This window comes from Triplophysa rosa, linkage group LG4 (assembly GCF_024868665.1).
Source record: "Triplophysa rosa linkage group LG4, Trosa_1v2, whole genome shotgun sequence".
Taxonomy (NCBI): Eukaryota; Metazoa; Chordata; class Actinopteri; order Cypriniformes; family Nemacheilidae; genus Triplophysa; species Triplophysa rosa.
The window spans coordinates 10,666,763-10,683,289 of NC_079893.1; the positions used below are offsets into that span (position 1 = coordinate 10,666,763).

Below are 16,527 nucleotides of genomic sequence, written 5' to 3' on the forward strand. Positions count from 1 at the left end.
TCTGAACTCTTTGATGCAACAAGTACATCAGTTGTGTTTTTGGTTCCGGTTGATCTAACTAATGCAGCCTAAACCCTCAGAGGATTTATATTATGGAAGTGTAGTGTATGCAAGATTAAAAAGATGCGTCTTTAGTCTAGATTTAAACTGACAGAGTGTGTCTGCCTCCCGGACAGTGCAGGGAAGACTATTCCAAAGTTTAGGCGCGAGATAGGAAAAGGATCTACCACCTGCACTTGATTTTGAAATTCTAGGTATTACCAACTGACAGGACGCCTGAGAGAGTAATGCACGTGAAGGACTGTAATACAAAAGGAGTTCATTCAAGTATTGAGGAGCTAAACCATGTAGGGCTTTATAGGTAATAAGCAAGATTTTAAAGTTAACGCGATGCTTTAGGTAACCAGTGCAAGGTTGACAGAACCGGGCTAATATGTTCATACTTTTTTGTACGTGTAAGAACTCAAGCTGCCGCGTTTTGGACCAGTTGGAGTTTTTGTAATAAGCAAGAGAGAGAGAGAGAGAGAGAGAGAGAGAGAGAGAGAGAGAGAGGTTGGTGAAGATCAGGACGGAGATCTTCTGTTGGTGAAGATCAGCACGGAGATCTTCTGTCAATGACAGCTACACAGAAATATTTTTATATTGGCTATATAATGTTATCTGTGGGTTTGCATGCTGGTTAAATTACAACAACTCTACCATCAACACTTAAATGATTAAGTATCTAATAATGTTAGATAATATTAAGATATTATTAAATATCTTATTTTGTGGCCCATATCAACAAGTGATCAAAATGAAATCACACTGGAATAATATTATGGCAAGGGACATCTTTATAATAAAGATTTTAACTAAAAGGTTAAACTGAAAAAAAAACATGTTTTGTTAACATCAAGTCGGAGCAAGTTGTCACATTTATGGGTCATGCTGTCACACGTGTTAAATGTTGCACTTGCTGTCATCTGTTGGCCAAGGGTTTTATATTTTTTATATCCCTGTTTGGTTAAATAAAATAAATGGTTATTCACTGTTATTACAGGTTAAATGTGTTGAATACTGTATATGTTTGTAGAAATTATTAATAGGCTTTTAGTAGCCAAAATTTCAAGGTGTCTACACAGACATTAACGTTCATAAAAACCCTTAGGAATAATCACTGATATTAAAATTGTGACAAATATTTAAAGGTCAGAAAAAATATTTAACACATGCATGAAATAAACAGCGCAGGGAGAGAGAGAGAGAGGGGGAGCGGGAGGGAGAGAGAGAGAGAGAGAGAGAGAGAGAGAGAGAGAGCGAGCGAGACCAATTGTATCCAATGAAAGTTAAATACGTTAAATAAAGTTAAAGGATTTTTATTAAAACATATTTTATATGATGTGCGGATAATACATGTGTAGGGAGAGCAGGCTTGGACACTCAACATAAAACAGCGCGCAGGAAATGATAATAACGCGTGCCCACGTCCGCCTTCACACGAGCATACGCTTTGGCGAGAGAGAGAGAGAGAGAGAGAGAGAGAGAGAGAGAGAGAGAGAGAGAGAGAGGTTGGTGAAGATCAGTTTGAGTCTCAGCACGGAGATCTTCTGTCAATGACAGCGCGTATATTCTCCTCTTGAAGGTGACGAATAACGGGTTATTGTCACAGCTATTCTGTATGTTTCTGTCGGTGCGTTGAACACTAGAACAGTGTGTGTGAGTGTGCTGATTTCTATCTTTCGATGCAGATGCTTGTGCTGATCGCTGTGTGCGCGCTGTTCATCGCCGGAGCTACTGGCCGCAACGAGAACGGCAATTTTTTGGACGACAAATGGTTGACCGGGAGATGGGACCAATTCAGAGATGTGAGTGGCCTGTTCTTTATAATAAAGCCTTGTTTTCATAAAATCTGGACTACCTAGCTAGATAGCATTTGTGCATCATACGCGCGTTCGAATCGATGCTGTCTAGGTAGGCAGGTAGCGCACTAGGTTTTGAAACACAACACAACCAATCATTTCGTTCTGTATGGGTTGTTTGAATGTTAAAATGTTTCTGCGCGTGGCAAACGTTACGACATTACATTTCATGGAAATAGACAGAGATTAAATCCGGCCTGTGTAATGCCGTACACACTGTATAAATCCGTATTAAGTGACCGTTTCGTATTAAATCAGAGTATTACGGAAGACGGTCACATGTCAATTAGACTCGGTGCATCATTTGTGCGCCGTTAGCTCGCGAACTGATAAACCATTAACCTGAAGTTTTGAGATATTAGGCTTTGCGTACATCAGTCAGAAAACTTGGCATTGGAAATGCATACAGCAGAAATTAGTGTATCTTAGAAACGAAGCAAAAACATCTCGTGCGTACAGGCGCCTGTGTAGGTGTTAGATAGGCAAATCCACTTGGTTACACACAGTACTTGACCTTATGGGACTAGCACTATTCAATGACTAAACTGTTTGTTTCGGGAGATCTTGTTTGAGTATCCACTGTGCAGGTGAATTTATTAGCTGTTAATTGTAAAAAGTTGCAATAGTCACCTCAACTGCAAAGTGCTCAGGTTACATAACAAGGTCCTTTATAAAGATGCTGATGTAAATTGGCAGTGAATGATATCATCTGGACCAGATGACGTCCATTTCTTCCTGTGTGTCTATTTGTGGTCATGTTGTTTAGGGAAGGGATGTAGCTAAGACAGATACATAGGTGGCATAGGTCTTTCACACAGACAGTGGCCATGAGCTGTTTCACCACATGATAACCAGATGAAGAGTTTCTAGTTCTCATTTCACACAAACACTCAATTCAGTCAAATAATTCACTTTAAGTGTGCCTTATTGGTTTAAGTTTATATAATCAATAACAAATGAATTTCAGTAAACATTTATCTTAATATCAAGAGCAACCAGGCCACACACATACACTGTACACTTTCGATTTTGGTCTCAAAGGCACATCGGAGATTAGTAATACTCCTTATGTGACACCGTAGGCCATCAGTATAAAGTGATTTATACAGATTAGTTGTTCGGCAAACGTGGCTCGATGGGATTTTTTTAATCAACTGGCCCTTACAGCAAAGCAATTACCAAAACACTCTGAGCCCTAAAATCACAGACCCTCAGTCATATCTAAGCACTGAGACAGCGTGTATATGGTAAATGTAGGCTGGTGCTGTCAAGCTTTTGATCGGTGAAGTGTGCGGCTTTGTAATATCGACAGGCTGAAAATGGCCGTTGGTCATCACCCCGCTTGTCAAACATTTTCCATCTCTCTTACACGCAGACACACACACACACACACACACACACACACTCAAACACATTTCTGACTTCGCTGTCAGCTGCTCTGTTGTGACATTTTAATGCTGTTATCAAGTTCGAACTAATGCCACCAAAGGAGACATGAAGAAAGTGTGGAGAATTTCTACATTAGTCTATAACTTGAGAAGACTCAGTCAGTTGATTCTTACAGAGTGTCATAAAAGGTGTTTATAGACCGCCTGGACTCCCAAAACATCCTAACAACAACTTCCACAACCCGTAAATCAAGTTCAATACATCCTATGCACATACATTTGCCTTGAAATGCCCCCAAATGCACACTATGTTTATGATCTCACCTACAGATTGAGTGCGCTGTCAGGCGTCCAGTTGCCCCCGGGGCGGTGACCTGCCAAGCTCAGGAGGTTCGGTCACTTTGACTAGATCGGTGGTTTTATTCAGGTTCAGATAATAACCTGATTACCTGTAATTACATAGCACGTAGACTTGTTAAAAGAGGTTTATCGCATCACCATAGAGAATGGCTTCGCTTTGATAACAAATCATAAAAAGTAATCATACAAACCTAACGAGAAGTCTTCACGACGAGGTTCGACCTTGAACCATGTCCAGTGTCTCTTTTTATAGTGCCTATACAGAGGGGCTATGTAGCAGGATATACTGTAGACTCCTTATTTGGACTTTAAAAAAGACACACTCATCAAAACTGTGCTATACATCGTTCCCCTTTCTAAATACAAACAATTCGTTGAATGCGCATCACCTTGTAACCTGCAATGGAGATATCATCTCGCAGAACCGTTGGCACTTGCGTCTTTACAGAACTGAAACATACATATAGCGTTTCTAGAAGCATTAATACCTTTGGCCTGTGTTGCAAACACGAAGCATACCCAACTTTTCACCCATCGTTTAAAACGACTCTCATATGGGCTAAAGTTTCATATAACAGTCTGGGGCTTTTATATGTTGCAAAAGCGTAAGCGTAGCTGCAAAATAGAACCCATATCGACAGCCAGCGCTGATTCTTCAACCAGTAACAAAGAATCAACCTTTGCTGTAGCTATTTCTAAGATAGAACAAATGTCACTAGTTAATAATATTTCCCTTACAAGCGTCATTAACTTCTTATTGATCTGTTCTTGTTGACGAATCAACCTTATCATTTGTGTAACTTTAGAAATTATATCATCCGTTGATGGCTGCTGCTTTGGCTCTGCGTTTGGTCTTCCTCTCTTCTTTGATCCTGATTTTCTCTTTTCTGGAGACCTTGGACAATTAAATCATGCATGTCATACTTGATGGGTTCATGGTGAAAGTACATATCATTTTTATTGGTTCTAGTAGGTGCATTATACACAACAAGAGAGACAGGGCCACTCACCCATCGTGTGTTTGCTTTGGTATGAGGTGAAAGACTGCCTGTCAGATTTGAAAGTGGAGTCACCACTTCGACAGCATTGCAAAGAAACACACCACGGTTAGAGATTCTGTCCACCAAATAACTCACCGTTTGTTAAACATCTGCTGTCAAACAGATGCTATTTAATTGGTTTATGAAAAAAATTGTCAGTCGACCAAGATTTGAAAGAAATGTTTCTCGGAGGTATCTCATATTCATGTTAGGTTTCTGAAGTCCCTTAACACAACCATACTCAGTCAGAGCCATTTAGAATTTGTAGTTCACTATGGAGCAATGTAGAATGGGATGGGAGCAATGAGATTTTACATTGGGCAGGACTTCACCATGCTAAAGAAACAAAAACAAAGTAAAGGCTTGTCCACACCGGGACGATAATCGCGTGCACTTATATGAACGCCTCGTGACTACACAAAGGGCGCCAATGTGAGTGTGCACACCAATGCGCAAAACGGCAGGCATAAAAGAATAATCCAAAAAAAACGCCCCTTGTGAAAGTGAAGCATGGTTTAGGCTGAAATCTTTGAATCAGCCTTGGCTCTTATGTTTTTTTTCTATATTGTGCATATACATTTATTTGTGTGTGTGTGTGTGTGTGTGTGTGTGTGTAGGACTCTTTGAATGATGCAATTATTTAATAAAAATGTCCCCCTGGGTATTCGCTATTAGCTCTTACTCACAAACATATTACCAATATTACTGGAAAGTGTGAAATACCACTGAGAAAAAAAGCATTTACAGTAAAATGTGTCAAAGAAGTGCCCATTACTCATCATGATTATTGAACAATGTCTCTTTGAACATATACGTTGTGTATAAGGCGAGACAGTGTTAAAGAATATAGATTATTATAGATTAATAATAGATATAATTCATACCCTATAATTTAGATGTACCTCACCCTCTTTCTCTCCTTCATCTTTATGTCCTTGTCTCTTTTTCTATCGCTTTGTTCTCTCATTCTCCCTCTTTTCTTTGTCCTCTTAATGGAATAGAGGTTGGCAGGCTGCTCCAGGCCTTGAGCTAATGGAGAGAGAGAGAGAGAGAGAGAGAGAGAGAGAGAGAAAGTTTGCTGTTTATGAAAATAGCCCTTGGGATGATCTACAAAGACACCCAAACACATGCAGACTTAATGCTGTTAAAACACGTAATCTAACATACAGTAATTTGACACAGCAGCTGATCATACCCAGAGGAAAATATTATGGCTCATAGGTTGCTCTTTCACAGCTCAGGAGACTGTGTTTATGTCATATTTAGGTTTCAAGTATCAACTAACGTCTTTTAATTTAAATAGTCACAAATGAGACAATGGTTAACAGACTATAGATAGCATGGAATAGATGATGTTGACATTGACATTAAACATTGTTGTATTTAACTATATAAAGTGGCAAATCACAGTCTGCACTCCCATTGGTCGCATCACTGCTCATTTGCATAAGGTTGACCTCTGATCCACTTTGTCTGCACTGCAAAGGGTCGTCGTCGCTCATGACGCCGGTAAATCGCCAACTCTCATTAAAAATGAATGACTTCAGGTCACTTTGTTCCAATTGCGATTTCTTTACACGGTAGAGATAACTTTAATCACTTTATTGCATCACGCCTGGTTAGGACACAGCATTAGTGCCATAGGCAGATTGTGTTTTGATGGTATGTAGATTTTGCTCTCTTTGTATAATTGCATGTGTCTGTTTGTGGTGCTTGTAAATGCCTGTGCGTGTGTGAAGAACAGACACGGAGAGAGAGAGAGAGAGAGAGAGAGAGAGAGAGAGAGAGTCATAAAGAATGAATGATGTCAGAAGGGTTGGATGCTTCCGGCACTTTCCGCATGAGAGAACAGCCGCCTTGCTGCCATGCTGGCCATCCTCAGCACACAGTCTAGCTTCTCAATATGCTAAATGTGTATGGAGATGATAAGAACTAGATTTTTGTAAACACTGTCCACTGCCATTGTTTTACTTTTCATTTTTTTTCTTTATTATTAAAACAGATTAATGTTGCTCGATGCTTCTTTATTAGTTGTTCATTCAGCAAATGCTTAAAAACCTTTAAATAATATCCAATATCCCCTGTATGCTCTAAAATGCCCTTAATGTAATTTCAAAGGAAATAATCATGATTTACTTCAAAGACTAGGCTTATCTTTTTTTGTGTGCAAGTGTCTGATACATGGGAATTGTGATGTGATGTAGATAAGTATAGGCTATATAAATGAAACTGATGAATAGTATTGTATACTCATGCTATAATCATTCAATTTACAATCAGAAACTAGGACTGTCAAACGATTAATCGCGATTAATCGCATCCACAGAATAAAAGTTTGTATGTCTGTGTAATGTGGATATTAATTTTGTATTTATAAACACATACACACACATGTATACATTTTTAGAAAATATTTACATGTATTTATTTATATTTACCAATCATTTCAATTATATATAAATGTATTTATTTATATTTACCAATCATTTCAATTATATACAAATGTTTATTCATTATTTTATATTTTTCTTAAAAAATATATGCATGTATGTGTATGTTTTCATAAATTCAAAATAAATATGCACAGTGCACATACATATACGTATTATGTAAACACAATCTTTTATTCTGGAATAGATTAATCACGATTAATTGTTTGACAGCCCTATAAGAAACATTTACAATACCATATGAAAATTAATCATAGAGGCAATTCCATACAAACACAGAAAATGAGGTACACAAACGATCATCTGGTGAATTAGGTAGAGCCCACTATAATGCAACCTATAGCGTAATGACATGGTAAAAAGCAGAACCTCTTGACTCGTTTTTCTATTCGTTTGTACAATCCATTCCAGCCATCTTAACTATCGGATTCCAGTAACAGGAAATAGCATTATAACCATATTTTAAAAAAAATTCTCTGGTGATGGAATGTATTGGTAATTTATTCAAAAAATAATTTTAGGGGGGAAATAAGTTGTTGTAAAGTGTGTTACCGAGATTGTAATGGGTATAATATTGCCCAAATTTAATTAGTAATGCGTTATATTACTGTTTTACAGCAAAAATGAATATATTACTGTAATATCGTTACTTTTGTAATGCGTTACTCCCAACACTGCGTGTGACCATTTCCACCATTCGAAATGCATGTTCAGTATACATAATGTGTGAACTTTAAACATAGTCCTTTACCCACCTTTTTACAATATTAAATTCTCAAAACCAGATTTTACATTAATATCTTTGGCAGATGCTTTATAAATAAATAAATGCAGCCTATATGCTTGTGCTGTGAGTTCATGATTAAAAATGAAAATATGAATGAAAACAAAATGTATATTAAATGCTATTAAATGTCTCATTTCCTATTTACAATCAAAAATTATAATGACAGGTAATGAGAAAGACTAACGCCATCTCAGGTTCCCAATACTTCCATGTCTTCCAGTGGTCAAAAACTGAAACAATTGGTTGGGCTATATATATTGAGGCCAAGATTGTACAGTAGTGGCCAAAAGTTATGTCCAGAGGGTATTTTGTACAATATTTGCTTTTAATGGCCACTCAGGTTCGATTAAACCATCAAAATATGGGATTTTGATGGTTTGCTCCGGGTGTACGTGTGTTCACGACTTGCTGTGCGTGTGTTCACTACTCTATGGATGGGTTAAATGCAGAGGTCACATTTCGGGTATGGGTTACCATATCTGACTAATAGGTCACTTTCACTTCACAAAATATGGGATTTGTGGTACAAAATGGACAAAACCCTCTACTTTGGTGCACCAAAAATGCACAGAAAATCTAAAATCTCTCTGGAACTAATGCATACATTGACTACAATATTATATGTTATTAATGTTTTAAGATAATTCAAAAAAATAATACGTTTTTAATGCATCTTTATTAAAATATTTGAATAAAAAGCAATGACGTCAATTGACCTATAGGTTGGACATTATTTTTAACTATATAACACATACACAATGTAAGTTAAATGTAAACATACTGTATAAACAATTACGATAAATATAGCCAAGAAAACATCTCAATGCTCAACATGGTAAATAGTATTAAAAGCTAAATAGTGCACTTAATGGATATTCCAGAGAGTACTGTGTTATGTGGCAAGCTCTTTAGTGATGGTTCAGTGCTATCTTCTGATGATTGCTCTCACAATGTCCTGAGCAAGTCTGATGTTTATAGCATGAGTCTAGACTTAATAGACCCATTCAATGGTTTGGAGGCGGTTTCTGTTCTCGATTTTAAAGATGTGAGCCAGCAGACAATAGAGAAAGACATAATACTCTCAACCCTAACATCAACCAAAGGATTGGATGGCTTAATGGAGCACACAGCCTGCCCTACACACACATGCACATGCTCATACACATACTGTATACTCTCATTCACATACTCATTGAAAGCTCTTACATAAAAATACTTTTTCCCAAAAAGTTGGGTGAAATTTCTAAAAGATGTGTTTTCTGGATATAGCATATGCCGGCCCGTATATGGATTCATACTGTGGTTTAGTGTACTTGACCTTCATCATATTTTTATATTGTTGTGATTTATCTATCTAGGATCTGTAAAATAGTTACAGTACTTTTTTTTGGTACTTCCTGCCCAATTGTCACATTACCTTCTGATAAGACTGTGCTTAAAGTACATATAAAAGTTATTTCAAAGAAATATTTCGCTATTCATTTTTGTACTGCAGTCCTTTTTCTCCATGTAGATTTCTGATGATAACAAAGATTGAACAAGGGGAAGAAAGAACAAAATGTGTCAACAGTGGCTCTGTTGATGTTTGCTGTACTCAAACTGCAGATATTAATGGTGTATAACTCACATTTCTGCTGTATGCAAAACTGCACAAGTCACAATAGATCTAAGTAAATCTAGGGTGTACTTAGATGCTGAAACTGAGGCACAAAATAGGAGGAAACAGAACAATGACAATGTTTACACACAGCATGACCGAGGAAGATAAAGATCTTTTTGTGAGCGGGAAAGAATATGAATGACCAATGGAAAAACCGTAATAGATTTCATGTGGTGCTGTTTGTCACAAGACGCATTTGCATGCACGCCACACACACACACAGAGGAGCGCAGGGAATTTTAATTTGCAAGAGGGCCTGACAGTTGCCATGTCATATTACCTATGTGCGTGTGAGTGTGTCGCCATATGGTGCTAACAATCTTTGCCGGAATTTTGATAGAAGCTGACATATTAACCATCTTAGTAAATTAAGCATGAATACAAGCACAGACCAGTTACTGAATATGACGGCAAACAAACCAGTTCAGTGGAAACCGGCACAATGCCAAGCCATACGTGTGTATTTTCTGGGTAACACTTTACAATAAGGTCTCAACTGTTAACATAAACTATAAGGGGCGGTTTCCCGGACAGGGTTTAAGCTTAGTCCCAGACTTACTTAAATGTTAGAAGTTTCTTGATTGAAAACAACTTGCAATGACATATCTTAAAATATATAAGTGTGATTGTTTTGTCTCAAGACGTACACCATTAATGTTTTTTGTAAATTATGTTTTAAAAAATGACTTAAATATCCTGATTTAACTAAGGCCTAGTCCTAGTTTAAATTAATCCCTGTCCGGGAAACTGCCCCTATATGTATTAGGAAATGTTGATTAGCAAATTCAGAAAACATATTGTTTACTGTTTGTTTACATTATCTAACATAAAAAACAGAACCGTTTTGTAAAGTTTTACCTTTTTCCTATTTATTGTGTATATTTCTGTGTGGTTTTGTTGTGGTCCGTTTTGTGTTTACATGTTTGTGTTTACGGTTTTGTCTAATGTTTGTTGTCTATTTGTTTTCTCTTTAATGCTTTCTCTACAATCAGGAGGTGGAGGTTTGTATTATTAACCCCTTTGCTCTTTTTGATTCCTTTAGAGTCTTACTGACAATTTTTTTGTAGGGAAATTCTTTCATGTTTACACCATGTGTCTGTGCCACTTGTGTGTTATACTGTTGTGTGCATTAGGTGTACAGTAACTACATGCTTTGAGTGTCATGCTTTTTTACATTTATTTAATTAGCAAATGCTTTTATCCAAAGTTATTTACAAATGAGGGAGCATTTTAAATGTAGCTTTAAGCGCTAACAAGAAGCACAGTATACAAAGATACATTTACAAGAAGGAGGCTAATGGAGAAACAAACAGCATACGAATAGCAGAGTTTGTTATATAATTATGTATAATAATATTATATAGTATATTTTTAACAGTAAAGTTACACCATGGAAATATTTTACTTATGCACAGTATTACTTAGAGTGCCTGGACCCAAGACCTGTTACATTATGTACTAATATTCAAGAAAGATCAAATGAAGGCAGATTAACTCAAGATTTAATTAGTTTAACCATTTTTCATCGTCTTTCTTCTATGTTAGGAACCAGGGACGTGGAGCCCAGGAAAGCCATTTGATCAAGGTAAGATTTTCAGCAAATGTGCTGGGTATGTGCAAATGAATACGTATATTTCTAACCCGGTCTCATGAATAACTCAGTAAATAACACGCTGTTGCATTATCGTGAAATACGTACGCCAAAGTTCGATTTTGCGTGCATATGACATGCCAATGTTTGCATGCACCTCGCTGGAGAGCAGCCATTTAGAAACGTACATGAAGAGGAAACACTGAAATAATTAAAATAATACTGTTAGGTTTAGGGTTTGGGTAGAGGTTATAATATGCACGCACGCTAACATTAGGTTTAGGGTTTGGGTTAGGGGACAGGTTAATAAGACAAATTTCCGGATAATATGCACGTGCGCTAAATTGGCGTATCATATGCACGCAAAAATAGGCATATTTATGCACGCAAAATCGAACTTTGGCATACGTATTTCACGATAATGCAACACGCGTGTTATTTATACGCAATTCATGAGATTTCTGTGCCACTTACATGAGCTGTCGATTGAAATATTTGCCCTCTGGTGCTCGAAACAGACGTAAGAAGCTGTCACAACACGTGGTCGCTAGTTAAATTATGCTGCGTTTATGTAGCGTCAGAATAATCCGAAAAATCATTTTGACACAAGTTGGAAAGCTCACATGCTGACCTAAAAGCATAGCTCGGGAAACAAAACCATCCGAGGAGCACAAACGCAACTTTCACTTACACTGACCACAGCATGCAGCCTACCTGTAACTGTAACTGTTTTTTTAGTATTATTTAGTGTTAAAATGTTGTAGTTGGGTTAGGTGGCTTAGGTTTTACTGTAACATTATTATGTTATTAAATATTGTTAAATTTAAATATTTTTTCAATAAGAAGCTGTTTATTTAAAAGGATGGTTCACCCAAAAATGAAGATTCTGTCATCATTTACTCACCCTTTTGTCATTTCAAACCTATATGACCTTCTTTCTTCCGCAGAAGAAGATATTTTGAAGAAAGTTGGTAACCAAACACCTATTCACTTTTCTTGCATGGACACAAAACCAATGCAAGTGAATGGGTGTCGGTTAACAACATTCTTCAAAATACCTAGTTTTGTGGAAGAAAGAAAGCCATACATGTTTGAAATGACAACATAATTTTCATTTTTGGGTGAACGATTACTTTAAAGAGTAAGTATTTTGTGATTTTTAAGGTCCTACTCTGGTTTATTGAGTGTCCAACAACAAGTTTACGTACATACAAGGTGTAAAAACACTTTCATTTTCTAATAATACCTTACTTCTTGACTGACTCTCAAATGATTCGTTCGGAAATTAGAACGACAGACGACTCGTTCGCATGATTCAGAGTTGACTCCTTTCCCAAGCCAATAACTTTGTTATTCATTCACTCATTTCGGCTTTACAACTTGGCAGACTGCTTACATTCACACACAGCAACATTACACGCTGCATGAAATGTAATTTTAAGGACATTGTAGTTACTCTGTAATGTCAATGTTGAACTTTTTTTGTGGATTTTTATTAAAGTATTGTTTAGGCGCTGATATAATAAAAAACCTAAATAAAACCCAGCCTTAACCATCAGTGAACATTAATGTTTCAGCAGCCCAACATGGCAAGGATAAACAAAGAAACCGGGACTAGAACACGCAATTATTTGCTGAAATTGACTACCTTATGACTTACAAAGGAATCAGGTGTTCTTGAAATGTTCAAATGTTGCACGGAATTGCATTTCCTGATATTGTAACCATTCATTTTGCTATGTTTTTTACCATTAAAGCGGGCGCGTTTTGGCGTGTTCATGTGGTGTTCACGTGGGAAAGTGACGACACGTGCATAGCCTCTATTAGCTCAACGTGAGTTTGTGGCAGGTTAAAAATATCTGATTGATCCCTCAGCCAATCATATTCAAGCATTCAACAACAGAGTAGCAAAAGGACTCAGAACACATTTAAACATACATATTGAGAACTAAGCTGCTAATTCACAATCACATGCTGTGGTTTAATACCCGTATCATCACGCAACATCCATCTGAGAAAATGAGAAAACTTCTTTTTAAGAGTCTCTTTCACATCAAGCTCTCAGTGTGCAGTAAATGTTACAAGATCATGCATATTCGAAAGTCATTAGAAATGACTTGAATATTCATCACGGGTTTGATGTTCATGCAAATGACTATTGATAGTGCATTGAAGGAGTCAAAAAGAGCAAGTGGAGCAATTAAAAGAAAAAAATCAGATCACACTGCAAACATGATGATGCACAAATCAACGGCGCGCACACACAAGGGAACAATGGCATCAGAGGGTGCTGAGGAGATTTGGATTGGATAAGCTGTAAAGCCTGTGCAGGATTTGACTAAGGCTCTTACCATGTGAGGTCAAAGAGCGTTCGAAGTGTGCTTGGGTGTGTATGTGCTTTGTCAAGGGTAAGGCAATGGATAAGTATGTATGTGAGATTGTGTCTGCTATGTGTATGCGCGTTAGCCTCCTAAGACTATAAATGGAGTTAATGGCATTAGAACGGTTGTATTTTCTCCATTTCTTTTCGTCACAGAGCATTAGCTTCTGCCTCATTACAGTATGTTTCAGGTCATTCAACAGAAATAGAAGAATTACTCACTTACACACACACATCCAAACGCTACACTCGCACACACAGTTCAATGTACTGTATTTGCAGCTGTATATATATTTTTCCTTCATGTTTGTTAAACAATACACCTTTGTTACACAAAGAACAAGTCTTTTTCAGTTATATTTTAGAGTATTTTGTTCCTTTAATCGATAGGATCGTGCAGAAGTGACAGGGGAGGACATAGGAGAGCCAGTCTGATCTCACAGGAATTTGTAATTATTTTACGAGTTGGAATGTGAATCATACAAAAACGTACAATTAGTAGGAAAAGCAATACTGAAACCCCAACTTTAAAGGTCCAGTGTGTCATTTTTTGGAGGATCTTTTGACAGAAATGCAATATAATATACATAACTATGTCTTCAGATGTGTATGAAGACCTTTCAAAATGAAGCGTTATGTTTTTCTTACCTTAGAACGAGCTATTTCTATCTACATACACCGCGGGTCCCCTTTCATGGAATTTGACATGCTGTTTCTACAGTAGCCCTAAACAGACAAACTGCTGTACAGAGGGTGTTTCATAAATACGTTATTTCCTTCGGCAAAGAAGCGAAAACCTGACGACATCTTAGTCCTGCGTCAGCCTCTGTAGTGCTTCGAAAGGGAGGGTTGAGCGGTGGACTGAGGCATTGGTTGTATTTCTCAAACCTCACCGCTAGATGCCGCTAAATTTTATAGATTGGACCTTTAAACATCACTGGCCCTGTTACTTTTAGCCTAAATGGAAGCAGTAGTAACGCATGTTTCACACAGCACAGTTTTGTGAGACAACATCTTTCATTTCTTCAGTTTACATGAAAGGTGGAGTGATTGAGTTATAAAGAATGACAACTGAAATAGATTCACCAACTACACTGGCTACACTGGATTGTTACTGGTTATTGAATAACATAATATGGTTGTGAGGAATGAAAATGTGAACCTGCCTTTAAAAACTAGCTAAAGTCACTTTTGTGTGATTTACTCTTTTCTACATAATGTCGTTCTGTGAAAATATAATTCTGATATCTTTAATATTGACTGAGTAAGGCCATGTCAAAGATTGTACTCATAGTCAAATTAATGCTTGAAATCAAACTTGCTTATTAGATTATGAGACTGGTTTTAACAGGCAGGGTCACAAATTTACACAGAAAAAGTTATTTTCTTTGTTTGTACACATATACATACACATGTACGTTTATTTGTGTTTCAGCTCTGGACCCTGCCAAAGATCCATGCCTCAAGATAAAATGTGGCCGCCATAAAGTGTGTGTGGCTGAAGATTACCAAACACCCACCTGTGTCAGTCAAAGCAGGATGAGGTATAACTTCCTCTGCCCAATCTGACTCATATTTACTGGATTTTTGGACAGTGGTCAGTGTTCATACAGTAGGATTTTATTGGGCTAAGTATATAGACGTTTTTTAACATTGTGATGGGTTTTTGTGGGCGGAGCTTAGGTGGAGGCAGAAAGATCCCCCTGACCTCATTACTAATGCTAGCACAAACTAAATCTGATACAATTTTGGCATGTAAGATCACTCACTGTCTAAGACTGCGATTGTTTTTGAAAAAGTTAACTTTAACGCAAGGAACCTGGCCAGTCGTACGTTCTCACTCAATGGATCCAGGGACGAACTGACAGGACTACCTCCAGGTAAAGGTATACTTCACCCAAAAATGAAAATTCTGTCATCATTTACTCACCTTTGAGTTGTTCCAAATGTGTATAAATTTATTTGTTCTGATGAACACAGAGAAAGATATTTGGAATAATGCTCATAACCAAACAGACCTCAACACACATTGACTCCCATAGTATGAAAAAAACAATGGTAGTCATAGTGCCCCAGAAAGTGCCCCAGAACTGTTTGCTGTCCTACATTCTTAAAAATGTCTTTTGTGTTCAACAGAACAAAGAAAATGATAAAGTAATTTTTCCTACTATGGGAGTCAATGGGTTTTGTATATTTGGGTGAAGTATCACTTTCAGTGGCCTGACATCTACACCTACCAGACAGAGAAACCAAGCGTGTATAGTTAAGATAACCTGAGAGCTTATTCATCTATAGATTCCTGCGTGTACTAACAGTGGCAAACGTTAGCAAATGCATTCACTTGAACACAAACCTGACACATAACATGAGCCTTCTCACTGTTCCCTCTCCCTTTATACTAATGCACATGTGACAACTAAAGAAAAAGAGATGACAAATAGTTTCCTTTATGTTTAGTTTCTTGCCGATAGTTAACTGCTATGTATAACTAACAAAGTTAGCTAATAAAATAACCTTGTTCCCCAGTTTCTTATTTGGGCATACGTGAGATATTTTTAGACACATACCCACATCATAATCCACACCAACAAAAGACAGTCGTTTTTTTTAATGTGCATACATTTAAGTGTTCTGAAGTGAAACGCGAGCGTTTTTGATGATCGTTTCTGTTCAGTCTGCTTGTTTTATTGTGTTTAACTACAGCTGTCTTCAGTGTTTTTGTTTGGCAATGGCATCGGGTATTTGTTAAAACATCAAATTGGAGACTGTATTCTGTCGATTGTGGCATTAAACAACACAACAAGATGATATTTTAAACTCCTTATGTAGCCGAATCTGTGCTGGTTTGTATTGGCCGCCTCCAGTTTTCCTTTGTATTGCCTCCAGCTAATGCTGTGACATAAGCATGATGTCGGCGCAAAAGGGGTCTATATTCTACACTATCTGCTCTAAGCCAGGTCATGTTCTCAC

The 16,527-nt window shown here is 37.3% G+C and overlaps 1 protein-coding gene across 2 annotated transcripts in view; it reads left to right on the forward strand.

The window, feature by feature from the left end:
* Positions 1-1,489: 1,489 nt before the first annotated feature.
* spock3 (SPARC (osteonectin), cwcv and kazal like domains proteoglycan 3) overlaps positions 1,490-16,527 on the forward strand; it is a 28,294-nt gene continuing 13,256 nt past the window's right edge. The window contains exons 1-4 of one of the 2 annotated variants that reach the window (XM_057331682.1): positions 1,490-1,624; positions 1,731-1,847; positions 11,132-11,171; positions 14,993-15,101. In XM_057331682.1, the coding sequence (XP_057187665.1) occupies positions 1,731-1,847; positions 11,132-11,171; positions 14,993-15,101 (266 nt within the window). In that variant the 5' untranslated portion in view covers positions 1,490-1,624. Of the gene's footprint in view, positions 1,625-1,724; positions 1,848-11,131; positions 11,172-14,992; positions 15,102-16,527 lie in introns of those variants that run through there. The other variant, XM_057331681.1, reaches the window with a different exon arrangement.